The sequence below is a fragment of the Megalopta genalis genome, chromosome 1 (assembly GCF_051020955.1).
Source record: "Megalopta genalis isolate 19385.01 chromosome 1, iyMegGena1_principal, whole genome shotgun sequence".
NCBI classification, from domain to species: domain Eukaryota; kingdom Metazoa; phylum Arthropoda; class Insecta; order Hymenoptera; family Halictidae; genus Megalopta; species Megalopta genalis.
In genome coordinates this window covers 16,752,142-16,773,090 of record NC_135013.1, presented here as the reverse complement: position 1 = coordinate 16,773,090, position 20,949 = coordinate 16,752,142, and the positions used below count along the sequence as shown (strand labels likewise).

General features: G+C 45.5%; 1 protein-coding gene across 15 annotated transcripts in view; it reads right to left on the bottom strand.

Annotated features, from left to right (window-relative positions):
• shaker (potassium voltage-gated channel protein Shaker) overlaps positions 1–20,949 on the bottom strand; it is a 489,510-nt gene that overhangs the window by 13,809 nt on the left and 454,752 nt on the right. For 12 of the 15 annotated variants that reach the window (XM_033473847.2, XM_033473868.2, XM_033473800.2 and 9 more), the window contains 3 exons: positions 10,559–10,749; positions 4,529–4,702; positions 1–3,969 (listed from right to left, as the gene is read on the bottom strand). The exon at positions 1–3,969 is cut by the window's left edge and continues 13,809 nt beyond it. In XM_033473847.2, coding sequence (XP_033329738.1) covers positions 4,536–4,702; positions 10,559–10,749 — 358 coding nt within the window. In that variant the 3' untranslated portion in view covers positions 1–3,969; positions 4,529–4,535. Of the gene's footprint in view, positions 3,970–4,528; positions 4,703–10,558; positions 10,750–20,949 lie in introns of those variants that run through there. The other 3 variants (XR_004490632.2, XM_033473814.2, XM_033473822.2) reach the window with 3 other exon arrangements.

The following is a 20,949-nucleotide window of genomic DNA, read 5'->3' as shown; positions in this document are numbered from 1 at the left end:
CCCATTTTAAAAACGCATCGCACGCGCAACCACTCTCTTTCCCTCACCCTCTCTCACCCTCCCTCTCTCACTCGCTCTCTCTCTCTCTCTCTCTCTCTCTTCTCGTTCACACGTTCATTCGTCCCTCCTCTCTGACTCGGCACAATATCAAATTTTCGCTTGCAGCCCTTGTTCGTTTCGTCTAATAAAAGGTAGATGAGATATCCCTCGGTAAAACTCGCGTCTAAGACCTAATAAATTGAATAATGGAATCGCTTTTTTTTCGTTAGCTTCCTCGTCTCGTTCGCTTTCGTCGTCGCGTTTCGTTTTCTTTATTTTCTTGTCGTGTGTATGCATGTGTTCCGCTATAGATCGCGCGTTATCTTTACAATAACAATATTATCTACACATTTGTCGCGTCGTTCTCGAAAGAATCGTTCGATCGTCTTGCACGCTCGAAACACGTCAGGCTCCCTCCTTCATCGTAGTCGGTTTTCCCATGGGGTGGGTTGCGTGTGCGGGTTGCGCGTTTCGATTTCGCGAAAACAAACCGGAGGGGAAGGACCGATAACAAATAGAAGACGAAAAAAAAGAGTCGAAGAAAAAACGGAAACGTCTCGGTGGTGTCGCGCGTCCGCGTCGAACGAGCATGATCGACCGGCGGCGGACCGGTTTGTGTACAAAACGCGGCCCTGCGTTTCCGGCGGAGGGTGAACAAAATCTGTTCCCTCTTCTACATATATTTCCCGACGGTCCGCGACGATCGGAGTTCTCGCGCGTGTCGAGGCCGATAGGGAAATCCGTTTCCCTGCACGATCGGCTCGCCGCGCGAGGTCAAAGTTTTCTCGTCGCTCGAATTCGTCGGCGATTCGTTCGAGAATGCCGGATCTCTCCGAAAGCCGATCGTCGCGGCCGCTCGGTGCGGAAGATCGGATCGCAGGACCGACAGGGAAAAAACCGTTCGATCGCGGACGCGTCGGTCCGTCGCGTCGTAAACGCGATCTTTTCGTCTCGATACTCGTCTCTGTTTACCCATTCGCACTCCCGTGTACCTTCTGCGGTGTGAGTTTATTTTTTTTTTTTGCGTTTACTGAGAACGGTGAAATGGCAGTCTTGGCGATTTTGGTGATGCGCTTGTCTCTGGCCGGGCAAAAGAGGCGGATCGTCGAGACGACGGCGAAGAGAAAGGGAAAGAATCGCGTTCCCGATCACGGCCACCCGTCGATCCCTTTCCCCGCGAATACGAGACGCTTGGCTTCCCATCGACACACCCTAATTTCGCTCGCCCGGGTGTCGCGGCCGTTTCTCTCTCTGTCCCTCTCCCCCTGCATTCCGGTTTCTCTCTCGCTCTTCTCGCGGTCTCTTCGACGGGAAGAAGAATTAACACGTTTATTACACGCGGATACTTTTGCGCGGGAAGTTCGAGCTCCCCCCCTGCCCCCTGCTTCGCGGTTCGAGGGTTCGCGACGCGGCGAACGACTCGAAAGTCGGCGACGTTCGCGCGCAGAAAATTAAAGAAGCGTGTCTCGCGAGAGGGAGAGAGAGAAACGTGCGAGCACCCTGCTCCGGCGTTAATTAAATTAATCCTCCAGCGATTCGACCCGTGGATCGCGTTCGATCGACGACAAAATCCCTCTCGCCCCCATTGAACACAAGAACCGAACAGGACCTCGTCGGGCTGAGCTCTCCGCGAATTAGCTTAGTTGCGAATTGCCTCTGCGCGATACTGCTCTCGCTACTACTCGACACCCTCTGCGCTCGCTCTCTCTCTTTCTCTTTCTCTCTCTCTTTCTCTCCCTTGGTTAATTAATAATCCGGACCGGCAAATCGCGTTTCGCGCACGCGCGTGCAACAAGGACCGGAAGCAGCTTTGGTTTTTTGTGAACACGGTTAAATACGAACACGCGCCATCGGCAGACATCTTTCCGACCGCTTTGACCATCGATCGCGACCCTCCACCCTCGCTTCTTCGACTACTACTCGATCGCAAATCCCGTACGTCCTCGCGCCGCTCGCAGCCGATCATCTCCGATCGGCGGATCTCTCTGCGTGCAACTCCCCGGGGCAAGGAGATCGATGGATCCAGCCTCGATCGTGCACAACGGGCGGACAATCTCGGGCGACACGCGGAAACCACGCGTCGAACCATCGCGGTATCCTTCGTGGATCGGAGTGCACGATCGAGGATCGACGACGTGGATCGTTGTTCCTCGCGAGATCGCTTGCCGTTCGTGTACGAGTGCGCCGCGCGCGTATGCGTCTGCAATCTGTTTGCACGTGGAGGCTTTGCGGTGCCGAGAAACGAATAATCGCGTTCGTGTCGACGGCTGACAGTTTTCGAAGCTGAAGAGAGAACAGTCTCTGCGAGCCGCGCTCGTTTCCGCGTGCAATGACGTGTCCGTCCTCTTTTCACCGCGAGCACTGTCTCCCTGTCTCTTTCTCTCTCTCTCTCTTTCTTTCTCTCTCACACTCTCCCTTTCTCTCTCTCTCACTCTCTTTCTCTTTCTCTCTCTTTCTCACATTCGCACCTATTTCTTTCTCCCCAGCTCGATCGTGGCGGCTTCGTCTCCGTGTCACGCGCGAAACGCTGTCGATACAATCATCCGAACGAACGTCTTCTCTCTCCTCGTTTAATAATCTCCTGTCGGCGTATACACTGTCCGCCTACGTGTACTCGGTTTCAATTACATCGATAATAATTAACTGGTACGATTTTTCCCTGGTTTTTCGTCGCCGACCGGGCTACCCCTGTTATTTTGCTATTCCTCGTCGACCACGTGTTGCCCCCCGGCTTACGCGAATCACACTTGTGTTATTCTTTCGGAGCTTTCTTCGGGGGCGTGCATATATATACATATACATATACATATATATATATATATATATATATATATATATATATATATATATATATATATATATGTATATACATATATACATATATGTCTATATATATACATATCTTTCTCGCTGTGTGTTGCGTGTCCGTGTACCTTCGTGTGTTACCTACGTGTACGTGTGTCTGTGTGTTTGTGGTGGGGGATTCGACGACGTACGTTCGTTATTATTATTATTAATATTCTTATAGCTTTCTTCTCTCGCCTTAATATCTCGGTTGCTCGCGAAGCCGCTGCGATTCAACACACCTCCCTATCTCTCCCCTCCTTTCGTATTCGTTTCTTTTTTTTTTATAATCGTTTATTTGTTACTTTTTTTCTTTCTTTATTTATTTGTTAGCATTTGTAGTGAACACTGGAGTCGGTGGTGTGGGGGTTGGACGAGCGGGAGAGGAACCGTCCCCCGTCCCCGCCCCCCGTTATTAGCACGTAGGTCCCTACGTGGGGTGCGTATGTACCGTAAACACCTCTCCGAAGCGGCTGTCTTCGTCTTCTTCCCCCTTCGCCCCCCTTGCCTCATTTGCTTCAGCACCGAGCTCCCCGAAGCGACATTATCCCGTCAGCCATCCGCCGTCGTCCTTGTCACCCGGCGTCACTTCTTCCGTATTTATCTCTCTTCGTCTCCCGTTTCGCTTCTTGTCGCGACGATTCCTTTTCTCCCCCCGATGGAAGGAAAGTCGCACACAGTGGCACCCGGCTACCTTTATCTTCCCTTCCCCTCCCCACTCTCTCGTTCGTTCGCTTCCGCGTTCTCTCTCGTTCTTGGTCGCTTGGTTCTACCGCGTTCGCTCGAGCCTTCTTCTCCAGTCGCTTTGTTTCTCGTTGCCGTCCGATAATGGATTGGAAGCACCCCTCGTATTGACAGACTATGGACAGAGTGCGCGTGGCCGCGCTCGCGCTCGCGCAGCCGCCCTCGATCATAATTTTCAAACAACAGCCAGCGCGCACGCGTACACGCGCTGTCGCTAGCGCTCGCAGCTAGCGCGACTACGACGACGTGTGAAGGAGGCCTACGTCAGGCACCGTAGGGAGCTGTAGCTGTTCTTCGACAACCGTGCCAGCACTGGCCACCACGCTGCCACCGTCTCCTTCACTGAAATCACACCAACAGCACATGTACAATCTTGCCGATTTGGCTAACGAAAAAAAGATCCGAAACCTAGCTGCTAGATCGTCGTCGGTTGCTCGACTCGATCACGGGTGGATTCTAGTCGGAGTGCGCCGAAAATGGAGAAGAAACAGCGGAGGGAGATGCGCGAGAGTGCGAGACTTGCAACGGAAAAGCAGATTTCGTGGGATAAGGCGGTAAAAGACACGGCTGTTACAGGAAGCAGAGAATGAAGAAGAGAAGAAGTGCGAAGACGAAGAAGATACGCGGAAGTGGACGACTTGTGGCACAATGGCAGATTCCGTAGGAAACGCGCTAAAAGCCATGGCTTTTTGAACCCTTTGACCGCTACTGCTGCAAAAAGCCAGTTCCGCTTGGCACAAAAGCGTGCAATAGCTGGCACGTTTAGCGACGATCGCCCATGGGCATCGACAACGCGGAGCGACGACCCTGGTCGGTCGCCCAAGGGCGTAGGTTGGCAGTCAAAGGGATCAGGCGATACGCGTAAACTGGGACCTTAAAGATCGAAAGTGGTGATAGGTACCTAGTAGTCAGACGTCAGTCTCGATGCTCATACAGACTGGATTAATATTGTTATTATGGCGAGGGTTGCAGTTGGGCTTCTTCGTAATCTCGGGGTGAGTGATCAGTATGCTATCTCCCAATTCCTTGATGTCCGAATCCGACTCCGACGTCGAGCTCTTCTTCAGGTGTTGACCTGCGGAACAGATGGAACCAATTCGATACGTCTCATGGAACGATTCGTCTATTTGTGTTTCTTCGCAGAGCCGAAGAAAACCTTCGAAATATTCCCACAGAACCCGTTCGTCCCTCCTAACGACTCTGTGTCGATTAACCCTTTCGGTACGAGCGCCGGATACATCCGGCATCCATCCGATGACCAATATGGACGAGTGCCGAATACATCTGGCATCCATGTAAGCCATATTTCTGTAGGTCCTTTACAGAATGTTTGCAGGAAACATTTAAAGAAAGATTTAGAAACGGATTAAGCACAGTCATTACTTAACGCTTAAGAAGATCTTCGTACAAAAGTGGACTGACCCTGCGTTATGTGCGCATTTTCGGCGCGGCACCCCGTACAGTGGGAGTGTCACGGCGGACAACGCGCTCGTACCGAAAGGGTTCAAAGTAACGATTCGGACGTTCGCGACGATGATCGGTTCCGAATGTGCGATCCATCCAGGGTGTCCCAGAAATGTCTCGTAATCCGGAAATTAGGGGTTCCCGAGATAATTCGAAGTAACTTTTTCCTTTGCGAAAATGCAATCCGCAGCTTTGTTTACGAGTTATTAACGAAAAATACTGACCAATAAGAGGCGAGGATTAGCTGACGCGGGACGACCGAGCCAACGAGCGGTTGATTGTTGTAGTTCCGTTGATTGGTTCAGTCGCCACGTGCCGGCCGAGCTCGTCTCTCATTGGTCACTGTTTTTCGTTAATATCTCGTAAACAAAGCCGCGAATTGCATTTTCGCTAAGGAAAAAGTTACTTTAAATGACCTCAGGAACTCCCCGTTTTCGAATTGCGAGACATTTTTGGGATACCCTGTATACTCGTTCCTTGTTTTGGAACACTCTGAGTAATTTCACTTTTTCTGTACGTAGGATGCGATTGTGTCGGAAATCGCGAATGAAACACTACAATACATAAGGATATTAACTCTTTGCACTCGAAGCTGTTTCAGCTTTAAATCCAAAATAGATTTTCAGATCTCATTCTACACCTTTTTGTACAATTAAATTCGTAATAAAGTAATAAAATAATTAATTCTCTGAAAACTATGGAGTGTCAGGGTAGCGAGAACGAACATTTACGATCTAATCGTACAGCGAAACACGTTTGAGATGTTCATTCTTGTTAACTCGACGCTCTGTAGTTTTCAAAATTTAATCGCTTTATTAGTCGCGCGGAACGGATAAATAAACGACCGCGGAATAAGAGAAAACGCAAGCTATCGAATGACATACAAGACGTAACAATTGTGCAATAATTACGCGGAAAATTTAAATCGAAATTAGAACCGCACGAACCAATGGACCGAGCTATTGTTATACGTTTCACGAATCTCCGAACGAAAGCAAGACCGGCAACAACAAACTTTCTTCTCCTCGATTTACTTTTCATCAAGAGTAGAATCGCCTACTCTTGCCCGTTATTTCGGCAAAGAAACCGAGCATGTGGCGGCAGAGGATTTGAACGTCGGTGCACGGAGCCGCCGACAATGGTTCCCGTCCGCATCCGAGGAAAACGTGGAGCGCGTGCTCGAGCGAGAACGAAAACGAAAAATAAAAGCCGAGCCTTTGATAACGAACGTTGATGCGGAAGCATTCGGGAAGCATCGGGGATCGTCTGTCGGCGTTTAGGCGAAGAGCCGCGTGCCGTACCCGGCTGGCTTTGCTCGATAACAACTGCGAGCTGGAGAGGATTGCGCTCGTTGCAATGACAGTAGTCCTCGACGTTCGCCGTAAGCACTCGGCCATGGGAGAGGTTACTGCGTTTTCAAGTTGTCGGCTCTGCCGGCAAATCCCGGTGAGAGTATGTACCGATATCGCGTGTCTACGCCCCTGCTGTCACAATAGTTTACCCTGACTCTAATCCGCTTAGGCGCGAGCGCGGCCGGCTTTCTTCGATTTTTCACGCCTTCGAAGGATCTTCGACCGAGCCGCGACCAGCCGACCGCCGCTGTCAATTAGTTGACGAGGCGACATCTGTGCACCGTTCCGCAAAAATACCCGGCGATCTTTTAACCGGTTAGCTGTGTTTCACGAGTATACTCGTCATGGAGAAGTGGCAATGTTTTACGTCATGGCGAGCATACTCGTCGCGTGTAAAACGTAGCGACCATTGGCTATTTTTAACCAGTTAGCTGTGTTTGACGAGTATACTCGTCATGGAGAAGTGACAGTATTTTGTGTCGTGACGAGTATATTCGTCATGGAGAATTGACAGTATTTTGTGTCGTGACGAGTATACTCGTCATGGAGAATTGACAGTATTTTGTGTCATGACGAGTATACTCGTCATGGAGAAGTGACAGTATTTTGTGTCATGACGAGTATACTCGTCGTGGAGAAGTGACAGTATTTTGTGTCATGACGAGTATACTCGTCATTGAGAATTGACAGTATTTTGTGTTATGACGAGTATACTCGTCATAGAGAAGTGGCAATATTTTATGTCACGGCGAGCATACTCGTCGCGTGCAAAACGTAGCGACCATTGGCTATTTTTAACCAGTTAGTTGTGTTTGACGAGTATACTCGTCATGGAGAAGTGACAGTATTTTTTGTCGTGACGAGTATACTCGTCATGCGTAAAAAGTAGCGACCATTGGCTATTTAAATTGTAATTTTAGTGAAAACAAAAACATATTCTCAAATTTCAAGACGTTTAGGATATTTTCAGGCGAATCCCGCACGAAGGTGCTTACATTGTTATAAAAATAAAATTAGAAAAGAATCACGATATTGGTGTTCGACGTGCACAGTGCTAATATATATCGTTCCTTGCTTCCTTGCTTGCTTTTCTTTAACTTTTATAAGTATTTGATTTTTTTCTGCGTTTTTCGTTTATTATATATGTAGTATATGTTGGTGTTAAGTGAATGAGTAAATATTAATAATAAAATTGTTAGTTTTATAAAATTACGCTTATTCTGTGTTTGACGAGTATACTCGTCATCGCTTAGTTCTCGCGACACATATAGTGTTCCCGCGACACTAAAAAGGAGGCGTCACAGCTAATTGGTTTCTCTATTTTTTTCGGTTCTCCAATTCGATCGATTCTTCCCAGTTCTTCGATTCGATCGATTCTATCGTCGAACAGAGAAAGTTATTTAGTTCCTTCTACAGACTGCGCCAAAATAACTGTACTCACCTACGTTTCTTTTCTACAGTTTTCTAACTCAATTATGTGGCAGAATCTATCACGTATGGGACCAAGTACTGAACAGGCGATTACCATTATCTCCAAAATCGTGAATCTTTGTGTAACATAATTATATCGTTTCCAAACTATAATATACATGCAGTGATACACATTTATATTTGGACACTTTTTAAAACGGATTTACTTCTTTAAAGCTAGAATAAATGATTCGAATCTTTTTTAGATGATAGAGGGGCTAGTATACTAGACAATGACTAAACTACTTTGTTAACATTTTGTCATTACTTGGAATGACAAAACGAAATAAAAGACTCTTGTTCTTTAACTTCTTTATCTGATCTTGATACGTTATATACATGCTGAAAATTTCATTGAAATCGGAAATTGATCGAAAGTATCAAAAATCGGGACAAAACTGCTATTTTTACGAGCTTTATTTGTTTACAGTTCACACGAAGGTCAACCAATTTCGATGAAATTTATAACATGCACATAACTTACCCAGATCTACGAAACACGATTTCTAAATTTTCGTTATAGACTCAGATAAAAAAATTAAAAGACGAGAGTTTTTTACTTTTTTTTTATCATTCTAAGTAATAGCAAAATTTAAAAAAGGTATTTAGCTAGTTATGGTCTAGTAAACTGACCGCTATATCATTAAAAAAATAATCAATTCGCTTAGTCCAGTTCTAAAAAAGTTATTGCGTTTTGAAAATTGTTCAAATATTAACAGGAGTTACTGTATCTAATCGCATCTAATTTGAAGCCGCTACCAGTTAATACGTAACTATGCTAACTTTTTTCTCGTAACGTTGCATGAAGTACTTTTACCTTTAATTAGGCTTTTATTTTCTGGCTACAGTAAATTCTCCCCAATTGCCTTCCAACTTGTAAACAAAACTGGACAATTTGGAAAGAGGGGATACGCGATTATTCGAGTCTCGCAGCTCGCTTTAACACGTTCCGTGCCAAGCCATTTTTGCCTAACTTGTCGTTCAGGCCATTTGATGTTTTGACTAAAGATTGATACATTATCACATAATATTTCATTATATCATCAGTAGATAAGTAGTGATTGCCCGAATCAACCGTTTTTATGCAGCTCTTGCTTTAAAAAAGTCAAACATTGTAATTAATAGTTATTGTGTATATAACGATTAAACAAATTTATGTGCTTTGTTCTATACAGCATTTTTTACAATGCCTCTCATCCTTTTGGTGGAAATATATTTTATACAATCAAATTTGTCACAAAATGTATGTATTCAGCGCTTTAAATAAATATGTCCTGATGGTCAAGTTTAACGTGTACCATTTATGGTACACGTGGCACGGAACGTGTTAATAGTCGCCAATTGTCAACAACTACAAAAACGAGCCGCGTGGCTCGAATGATCTTATCCCCTCTTTCCAAATTATCCAGTCTTGTTTACAAGTTGAGGTACCATCGGACAGAATTTACTGTATTATTTTCGAATTAGAATTAGATAGATCGTTCAGCTTCTTTCGTCATCTTGTACTGAATAAAAGTGTCCCGTTCATGGCAGTGTGTTCCCCTACTTTTTTACGCAATTTCACACAGGAAAGCGTGAAATTGAGACAGTTCGTTCGCTCAACCCCTTGCCGTACATCTTCTTCACAGTTACACAGTTACAACGATTAGAATTTTTACGATAAATAATAACTTCTTTGAAAGAAAAAGAAAATTTGTATACAGGGTGTCCCAGGTTTTAATGTTCAAACTTTGTTAGTGTATTCTATGGCACGAAGTAAGAAAAAAATGTTGTGTAAATATAGGTCATATAGAGCTTTATTAAGAAGTTATAACAAAAATTCAGAATATAGAAATAGTAATCAACTAGCTGTTACTGCGAGCATTGGCTTGAATGGATCAGCACATGCCGTGTGTTTATGTAAGCTGTGTTTGTTAATACATTTCGAAATGTATTAATAACCGTTGTTGACAATACATGATCGACATCGATCGAAGATTTCTTTTTATTTTTTATTCTTTTTTTTAGTTGATCACTATTCCTATTCTGAATTTTTGTTATAACTTCTTAATAAAGCTCTATATGACCTATATTTTATACATGTTTTATTATTTTTTTCTTACTTTGTGCCATAGTTTGCCATAGTTTTAGACAAAGTTTGAACATTAAAACCTGGGACACCCTGTATATCGTGTGCCTTCGCTATCTAGAATGATCAAACATCGATCAGAAAAGAAGACAGTATCACGTTCGCACTGAACAGGTTACTATTAAAAAGTCATCACAATGTACAGCGAAACACAGCGTACGGCGAACTGTCGAAGCGAATCGAGCTTACGTTCCAACGTATGATAAATTCGGTAGCTTCGGGTCGCCGAAGCGATCCCACTTTGTGTCAAAGCATAGGCGACCAGTTGTTGGTTCTTAGCAAACCTGAGCGAAAAGTCCGGGAATCCGTTATTTTGGCGCAGCTTGCGAGCAAGAGCGGTAAAACGTCGATCGAAGGATTAACGAAGCTCCGTGTGTATCCTAATTCCGCTTCGGTACCAAAGTGACCGCGGGAATTCTCGTAGCTGCGAGTGCGGCGTGGCCAAAGAGCAGCAGGCTAAAGACTATAAACTAACCGACGAGCCAGTGCTACGCGCGCGGAGGATTAAGTCTCGTACCTAGAGTGCCAGGTAGATACGGGCAGCTGGTCACGTGATTGAAGTTGTGCGACTGCATCTCTTCCTGGTCGGTCTCACGGTGATAGAAGTAATTGAAGTTGGAGACGATGACGGGAACAGGCAGGGCGATCGTGAGCACGCCGGCAATCGCGCACAAAGACCCGACGATCTTCCCCCAGACTCCCACGGGCCTGTACACAGAACGGAAAACGGTCGCTTTGATTCGCGGCCAGCCGAACGGAACCTGAAGAGCGGTCGTAAAATAGCGTTCGTTCCTCGTTGAGAAACTCGGTGCTAGGTGTGGTGTTTCTATCTTGTGTGAGTTTGCCGTGTCGAGTCGAGTGTGGCGCTACTTATGCGGTACTGGAGGCTCTCCTACAGATACACACAGAGACCGGCGTGCTCTCTCGCTCACCGACAGAGACCGGTGTGGCCACGATCGGTTGCCTTATCGAGCAACGATCACACGTTGTTTCTCCTCTGGATCCCTGGATCCAGCGGTTCTCAGGGCTGCTACACAACAACGCATCTCTACAATCGATCACGCGCGCACAATAATCGGACAATGAAATGAGAAGCGTAATCACACAACTAGAAAACAGAAATGGCCCTCGGCTTTCCGACCGTGCTCTTTCGATTATGTACACCGGGTCTGTAATGGAAGCATTAATTTCACCAGGAACCACTACTACTGATCGGCGGCGATAAACAGGTTCACGCTAGACTGCGGAACTTGGGGCCCCACACGACGTGATTCGCGGAGTTTCAACCTTGACAATAACCACCCTGTTTCCCGGCCGCCGAAAAACTGTCCGCGCGAGTGTTCGGTGGCCATCGTCCCGTCTCTGAAATTGTCTACGGGTTGGTTCTTTCACGAGAGAAATCTGGGTTAAAGAGGACGGTGAAAGCTAGTTTGTAGTTCTTGCACTCGGTGTTGCTCACACAAGGGTAAACAGTGTTGAAAATTTCTACGAAACCTTTTTTGTTCACCAATTCGCCGGATCCGGGCCCTGGAAAATGTTTCAATTCTCTACAGCTGTGCATTCGTGATGCAATCCGTTCACCGATATTATACGACTGCGCCGCAGTTCCGCAGTCTAGCTCCGACTTGTCCAGAGCAGTCGGCTGCGACCGGACCGGTGGTGTAATATATTAAAAATGAAGTTTCTTGGTTTACCTCCGACCATTCTCTGTCTCCCGAAGATCACGTGTTGCCAGGACCGTGTGTACCTGTAGCGATTCGCGTGTCTAATAAGAAGCGGGCTCTCTAGGCTAGACTAGGGGACTAAAGTGACTCTCTAAAGAAGGCTCCTTCTGTTCGTGTGCCGATGCACCGTTCCAAACAAGCGCGTGCCATTCCGTTGCTGAGTTCCGAGATCGAACCTTCTAACGGTACGACATGCAGCTCTCTCTCCGATTCTTTTTGGGAAAAAGGGGAAACCAAAATACAAGACGGAGACTACTGTTTCTCCGATCGGATCGGATCGGATCGGATCGGGTCGGGCCTGATTCGCCGTTCGTCCTCTCTGTCTCGGTGCTAAGTCAAATTTCATTCTTCCTCGACGGCGAGAGCAGGTTCACACCCTGTCAAACGCGATTCGACCGGTAGCCAAGTGCGGTCGAATTTGATCTAGAACGCAATCGAACGCGGCGAAGTACGTTCTCGACGCGATCAAACGCCGTTTAACCGTGACCGAAGTCGGTCAAACTCGGGCTAATGCAATTAAACGAGCTCGAATTCGGCGCGATGCAATAAAACGCGGTTCGACGCTGTCTAAACGCGGTCCCGGATACAACTAAGCGCGGTAAAACGCGATCTAAATGCGATCAAACACGGTTCGGACCGCGGTTAAACTCGGCATAACGCGATTAAACGACGTCAAACTCGATCCGACGTAATCGAACATTGCCTAGATTTTATAACTGAACTCGGCCGAGTACGATCAAACGCGATCGAACTCGTTTAGTTTCTATTTTCATGGAACAGCGATCTCGATCTTCGTCGCGCGATGCAAATTTCGGCGATCTTCTCTGCTCTCCGAAAATATAGTTTCCGGTTCGCTGTATCTGCAGCTCGCGATCGCGTTCGAACGACGGTAAAAACGACACCACGCGAGATCAAAAGACGCGAACGAGGAATCGGCCCGACATCGTATCGCGTTCGTTCGATTTTTCGGCTCTCTGTCTTCCGTTTCTGTTTCAGAGACGTGAGGCTGCGAGCGCGAATATCTTGGTGAATCGTGATCCGGTTGCAACAGTGTGTTGTATCGGATACAGTGCTCCACGCATTAGTGTGTCTTTCGTTCGAATCGACAGAGACAGAGGTATTTCTTTTTTTACACGGTTTTCGTGACACCTGAAACGAGACTTCGATTAAAAGTATTACTTGGACTGGTCTGGAATATAGATATCTGTTCGTTTTCTATGGTCGGCAGAGGGATAATCGAATGGTACAAGATACTCGCAGGCATCATGCATCGGTGGCTCTGCTAGCGCTAATCCGGGGGCGAGAAGCGTTTCGCTAATCCGTGGAGCAGTGCAACGCCATGTCGCAGATACATCGTGAGCCTCGATCTGCGAGTCGAGTGTCAGCGGTTCGGTGAGTCTATGTAATTAAGAATATAATTGCAAAAAAGAGATATCATTCCTGCAGGTGTCACTGTACTATGGGCCTTCGTGATCCATGACTGATGGTGGTAGCAGTGATGACGACAGCGTGGTGGAGTAAAATAGTCGGTGGACGTTCAAGGGGGGACGAGTAGTTTTTTTTTTTAGTTAGCTAGTCTTCTTGTGGAGGTACGGTGTTTGGTGGGGTGGGGGAAAAGAAATGTTCGATACCGAGGAAGAATGCATGCAAGTAGAAGTAGCTGAAGAAAGGGGAACCGGAAGTCAGGAGATCGCAGGAAGTCACGAAATCCGATCGAATTATCCTTCGTCGATGCTTTTGCTCAACTTTCCACCAGAATTATAGAATCGCAAGCGATACTGTTTCTTGCGAGATGATCGGCAAACGAAGCTAACTAACTGTCCACAGGTTGCAATCGGTCAGAATGTTTCACCGTTCGTTGCAGTCGCGCCGGATTCAGCGCGAAGCAATTATTTATGAAAGGAAGCGACGATATGCGCACCCATTGCATACATATTTCACGACAGACGATGAGACGAGCGTTGAAAAGAACGTTCGCGAATGTTCACGTTATTCTGAGACTATCGGGACCTTTTATCAGGAAACAGAAATAGAAATAGGAAATAAGTTTCTATCGCATGTCGAACGGGGAAACAGGTCGGCGGATTTTCTCCCCGTAATTGCCTGCCCTCCGATATTTTTGAAAAGTTCGATTACTATCGCTAGGGACCGCGCACCCTTAGAACTAATCAACCAAGCGAGACGAACTGCGATATTGAATTTCCGAGGGTGTCGCCGACGAAAACTTCCTAATCAAAAAGCGTATACTTTTGCCTACGAATCTACGAATTGTTCGAGAACACACCTTCAACAATGTTCTTTATCTCGAAACAAAACTATAAAGGGACCGCAAAGATTGCGCGTCGAGATCAAACGAGCCTTCAAACTGGAACCTGCTTCTTTTCAATAATGCTTCTCTTGAAGAAAATTGTGAAAGCACACGAAAGATTGCGTCCTAGACCTAAAAACTGTCGGGGAAAGAAAAGATATTATTAATATCTTACTAGCAATGATTTTACGCTTCTCTCAATGCACGTGACCTAAAAGAGCGTGCTTAAACTGCAACGTCAACAGTGCGTCTAGGTTAAAAAGAGTGACCAAAGGACGGCTAAATTGCGTCTCTGCATCGGAAGATCTCCTTTTTCAAAAACTTCTTCTCTCCGTTAAACGTTCCTCCGCAGTGATCTTCCTTTTCTCGAATAAAATGATCAAAGGGCCTCTGAGATTAGAAAATTCCTTGAACTATAACCAGGTCCTCTCCAATAATCTCTGACAATATTTCTTGTCTTCGAGGGAATTGCGAAAGAATCCCGGAACGCGGAAAATCCTCTTCAACCGAAAGATGTCTCTCTTTAACATTCCACTCAATGGTCTTTTTTTTCTTGAATAAACTGATCACTGAATGCTTCAAGTTAAGAATTTCCCCATAGTAAATTCTTCCCAATTGACGCTCAGAGTGTACGCAAAAATGGACAATTTGCGGCTCGTTTCTATAGTTACCGATAGTCGACAAGCATAAAAGCGAGCCGCAAGGCTCGAACAATCGTATCTCCACTTCCCATTTTTCCCTTTGTATATTTTTGTGCACAATCTGAGCGACAATTAGGGAGAATTTACCGTAATACCTTCCTCGAATAATAAATATCGAAGAACTTCTATCACTGCTCCCAGAAATCAGAAGCCTTCTCGAAGCAAAACTCGCACGACTCCAACGTTTCCGTGCTGAAGAAAAACTTGCGAAAAAACCACTCATCCAAGAAAACCACTTGCAATGGACTGCTCTCTCTCTCTCTCTCTCTCTCTCTCTCTCTCTCTCTCTCTCTCTCGCCGATCGACAGTAATTCGGGAAAGAATCGTCAGAAAGAAAGGGACGAAGCGACCACGTCGGAAATATCGAAGGCGTGGCGACAGAATCGAGATACAGTAATGTCTCCCTTACTGACGCTCAGATTGTCCACAAAAATGGACAATTTGGAAAGAGGAGCCTTGCGAATTCGAGAATATATAAATATATATATAATATAATATTATATATATATATATTGTCAACGATTATAAAAACATGGTGCAAAGCCGGAATAATCGTATCTCCTGTTCCCATATTGTCCATTTTTCTGCACAATCTGAGCGTCAGTAAGGGAGACATTAGCTGACGCTCAGATTGTCCACTAAAATGGATAATTTGGGAAGAGAAGATACGATTATCCGAGCCTTGCGGCTCGTTTTTACAATTGTGGACAATTTATAACTATAAAAATAAACCGCGAGGCTCGAATAATCATATCTCATGTTCCCAAATTGTCCATTTTTGTGGTCAATCTGGGCGTCAATCAGAGAGACATTACTGTAACAAGCCGCGGAGCAACTGGCGGCTGTGGCACCCAAATAGATCGCGATCTCGTCGAAGATCTGTGGGTCCGCTTTCGTTGCATCGCGAAGACGTCGAACCGCGTCGCGACGCGCCGCGACGTCAGGCTCACGAAATTGCGAGCAATCGCGGCAATGGGCACCGAGAATCGACGTAACGAGACGCGATGCGACGTTAGGTAGTCGGGAATGGTGGACTGCTTTCAAAGTATATACGGTTCGACGGGAAAGCTGGTTACGCGAGAAACGGGCTCTCGATAGAGGAAGCGAGTGACGCCGGTCTCCGACAAAGGAGTCGGCCTGGGCTGGGTGCGTGCGTGTGCACCCTGTATCGTAATGGGAAACTGGAGCGGGCCTCTTGCGCTAGACAGCGACGAGAGAGCGAGGAGAGTAACTCTCTCACTCTCTCTCTCTCTCTCCCGCATCTGTCGCGCAGGGTGTACCGCTCAACTTTCACGCCCTCAATAGCTTTCTTGTCCTCTATTCGGTGCGACGACGGACACGTCAACGGAATTTTTGCCGGCTCGATATGCTCGCTCGATCGGCACGTTCTGTCCGCCGGAGTTTATCTCAACGGTGACAACCTAATTTGCCCGTTGCCGCGAGTCATCGAGTTCATTTTCACCCCGAGCCAACAGCTTTTTCGGAAGTGCCGCGACTCGCGAAACAATCGCGACAGGGACGAGCGCGCGGGGTTCGTGCGACAATTTTTTACGGTGAATTCCAGTCGGTAAGCTAGAAGATCTACAGAGTGTTCCATAATGATGTTAACACCTACGGTGATTCTTGGGATCATTCGAAGTAAATTTTTCCGTAGCGAAAATGCAATCCGCGCGGCTTTGTTTACGAGTTATTAACGAGAAACGATGACCAATCAGAGAGGAGATATGCTCGCGCTAGGGTGACCGTAGGGCCTGGACGATTTTACAACCGAAAAATGTCGTGGCTGTAACTGTATTACAACCGTTACTAACACTTTGCATGTACAATCCCTGGCAGAAAGTATTCGAACATCATTTAAAACGCGATAAGTATTTAAGAACTGGACTGAATGGTTTGAATTTCTTTTAAACGTTAGGAGAGAACTAGTTTACTGTACAATGACTAAAATACTTTTCTTTTATTTTGCTGTTACTTGGAATGACAAAAAAAAGAGATTGTGGTTTATCAACCTTTTTATTCAGACTCTATGTGCACACTGAAAATTTCATTGAAATTGGTCGACGCGTAGTCAAGCTACAGCCATTGGGATATGTAAAAATGATCTGTCTTTGGTTCAAATCCTTAAAAAACTGCGATTTTCGCAATCTTTAATTATTGTCTAATCCATAATAATGCCAAACGATTGCAATAATATTTTCAGTACGTATATAACCTGCCGAACGCATTTTTCAAATTTTCGTTCCCGGTGCAGATAAAAAAAGTTGACAAACCAGAGATTTTTTGGGTCATTCTAAGTAATAACAAAATTAAAACAAAATATATACCAGTACTTTCGGCATGTGAAAAAAGAATTCAAGCCGCTTAGTCCAGTTTTAAAAAGGTTATTGCGTTATAAAAGGAGTTCGTATACTTATTGCCAAGGGTAGTAGAAGAACTGGGAACAGGAATACACAGTTTGGATGGAGATACGATAATTTTTACATTGAATAATATGCAAATCATCGTACCGGTGCCTCGTTGCACCGGAAGGTCTATTGCCTTTCTTTCGAGACGAAAATACAATACGAAGCTCTGGTATAATTTCATCGAGCGAATGTCGCGCGTTTTAGGTTTTATCGAAACGATTGAAGACCGCTCTCGTAGCAGTTCATAAAGAATCGGTCCCTAAATCCGAAGGTGAATTGGAACTAAATTGACGTCACTGCACAGAGGAGAGACACCGAGAGAACGTTTCGATTGCCCGGCATTTGTGGAAGCGGGTTTCAGCTCTGCGGGATCAGGCAGAACGACCGAGAGCGACGAAGAATTTTGGTCGCGTGGGAGTAGAAAAAGGCTGTGTCGGATGCACCGCTGCGTCCGAGGAAAAATCGATGGATTTTTCGAGGGGGACGATAGCGAGTCCCAGAGGAGAGGATCGAGCGAAACCGCGCGGATTTGGTCCATCCGCGATCGGCGGCCGCTCGCGATCCCGTGGCCGTTTCGATGCGGGGCGTTTCCAAGAAACGAACCCGAGTGCCCGAGGACACTTATTGATTTACGGGAGGCAATTGCTCAAGAAGCCCCCTCGGCCGTAACAGCGAGATCTCGAGCCTCTCTCCACGGACGCTCTCGGATCTCGAGGGCTTACCGCGGACCACGAAACTACCCTCGTCGATATTACAATGTTCTCCCGTGTCGCCTCGCGCCTAGAAACGTGGACGGTTTGCCGGAGAGAATGAGAGTGAGAGAGGGATCTCTCTCTCTCTCTCTCTCTCTCTTTCTCTCTCTCTCACTCACGTGACTCTGCGACCCGAAGCAAACGTTGCCTCAAATCGGACTTAATCCGAGCCGTCCATCCCTCCGCGCCGTGACCCGACTCGTAATTATTATTTTTCTTAGCACCCCGGCGGGAACGGGCCGAGGAGAGGTTAATTCGCGACCTTATTTGCTGCCACACATCCCCGTTCCCGCGATCGACCACCTTCGAATGTCGTTCGACCCTCGACGACTGCGACTGTCGACCTAGCAGCCTCGAAAATTCCACGAAACTAAAGCAATTTATTTAACGAAATTGGAAATCGAAATGTCGAGGTCTGCGACTGCTGTGACGCACTCTTGTAACATCGTTGCAGGCCCGACTACGAACGGCTTTTCTTGCACTACTTCGGACCCGTGGTAACAGAAATTCGATTATTGGAATATAATCTGATTTTACTATTCGAACAGTGAATCGCACCCCTTGACACTGAATTTTTCAACGATTCCTGGGCGTGGCGATCGCAACAAGAGTCAACGAAGAAGATCTCACTTTCAACTATCCCAGTCGTTTTCGCTGTCACCGAAAGCATGATCACGGCGTCGAAAACTTTAGAACGAATCGAAAGTGTGCCACGAGGTGAAATGACATGATAAAGAAGTTTGATAATGTTCAACGAAATCAATGAACAATGACGATTGGAAAGATGAATGGGGGACGTGTGCAAGAATGAGAATCATGGGTCGTTCTCTCGCTTCGGGACTCAGATTCTCGCGAGAAACGTGATTCGTTGGACGAACGCCGCAGCGTCGATCGTCCTTCGAACAGGAAAATCGGGAAATCGACGGAGGAACGTCTGAACGGAAGCTTGGAGGAACGGGCGCGGATAGAACGAGGAGACGGGGCTGATTCAGCGAGGAAACGAAGAAGAAGAAAACGATCAGGCCGCTTAGAGACGGCCAGGATGGGAGTCGGGAATGGGCGAAACACTATTTCGAACATTTTGCTATTTTATTTTCAGACGGTTTAACTTGAAAATAAAGTGTTCCTGCTCGGCACAGTTCGAAGATATCGGCAAAATGTTTGCATTTCGCGTGAAGTTTTGGAAGTTTTTCGTGTGTTCTTGTAAAATTATAGAAACCTGCTTTGGAGTCATACTTGTACAGTAATGTCTCCCCAACTGACGCTTAGATTGCGTATAAAAATGGACAGTTTGGGAAGAGGAGATACGATTATTCGAACCTTGCAGCTCGTTTTTATATTTCTTGACAATTTGTAACTATAAAAACGAACCGCAAGGCTCGAATAATCGCATCCCCTCTTCCCAAATTGTCCATTTTTGTGGACAATCTGGGCGTCAATTAGAGAGACATTACTGTATTAACATACTTACGAATGTTATATTATAGATAATTTGCGTATCTAGATACGGATCTGTAGGTACGTATAGCACTCAAGAATTTAACCCTTTTAGTGCCGGGCGAAAAAGAGGCGCTTATGCGAATATAACCGGCCGAATTTTACGATTTTACTAGGATTTCGAAAAAGGCTCATATAAACCAAACGAAAAGCAATATTTACATAATTGTATCAAGGACAAAATAGAGAATAAAACGGTGACGCTAATTTTTTCTCTCGCAATGAAATTAGACTATTTGTAACGTATTTATTTATAACGCTACAAGATGCGGGCCGATATATCGGCTCTGGCACTTTTCGCCAGTGCAGCGAGGGCCGATATATCGGCCTCCGACACTAAAAGGGTTAACAACTGCAGTCGGCAATGAAAATATTCGGACACTTTTTTAAACGTTGCAACATATGACTTGAATTTTTTTTGTAACGTTACAGGGGTTAGTTTACTAAACGATCGCCGAAAGAAATTTTTGCGAAAATTAAAACCGGTCGAAACGGCGAACATATTTTTTAAATCCATGTTATTTAAATTTTTTTATTCGACTGAATTATTAAACTTTAAACATTACATTTTGTAACCTCGGTAACTTATATCCATGATGAAAATTCCATCGAAATCGTTTAACGTTGTTACGAGCTCGAGGCATTGAAAGATGTAAACAATTTTTGATACAAAGCAATGAAAACCGGCTATTTTTACAATTTTTAATTGTTTGTCGTTCGTAACAACGTCAATCGATTTCGATGAAATGTTCGGGCACGTATACAAGTTATCGAGACATACAAAATGCAATGTTCAAAGTTTAATTATTCGCACAAATAAAAAAGGTTAAAAAATATGGATTAAAAAAATTTGTTTGCCATTTCGACCGGTTTTAATTGTTGTGAAATTTCTTTCTACGATTGTCCAGTAAACTAGACTCTGTAATATTTCAAAAAAATTCAAGTCACATCGTATCTCCTCTTCCCAAATTGTCCACTTTTGTTTACAAACCGAAGGAATATCGGGGAGAATTTACTGTACGTGCAGAACCGGAATACTTTAATTTGTTTATCAGATTACCAAGATAAACCTATTTCTGAGCATGACAGTGACATGAAACTTGGTGGAAAACATTACTTTAATCGAACTGTGCATCGGAAGATTCTTTCTCCAAACCGCGCCAATCAGTGCCGGATACGAGGATAGGACATGTTCCCGGACGATTACACAGAAATGAAGTAACGAGGCGTCCGATGTTCCGATCGATGAGTCGAAGCGTGTCGGGAGAAGGAGGATTGCGAGCAGCTCTCTAAAGATGCAATACAGAAAAACGTGTGCGAAGAACAGAAGGGTCGGGGTCGGTGTGTCTGTGTGTATGTGTGCGAGTCTCACCGAGGGGTGACAGAACAGTGAGGGTGGAGAAAGAGAGAAAAAAAGAAATGAAAACGAAACATTCCAAGAGACTGCGAAGAGTATATAATAATATAATGTAATATAATGTAATATAATATAATACTCGCATAATGTAATATAATGTAATT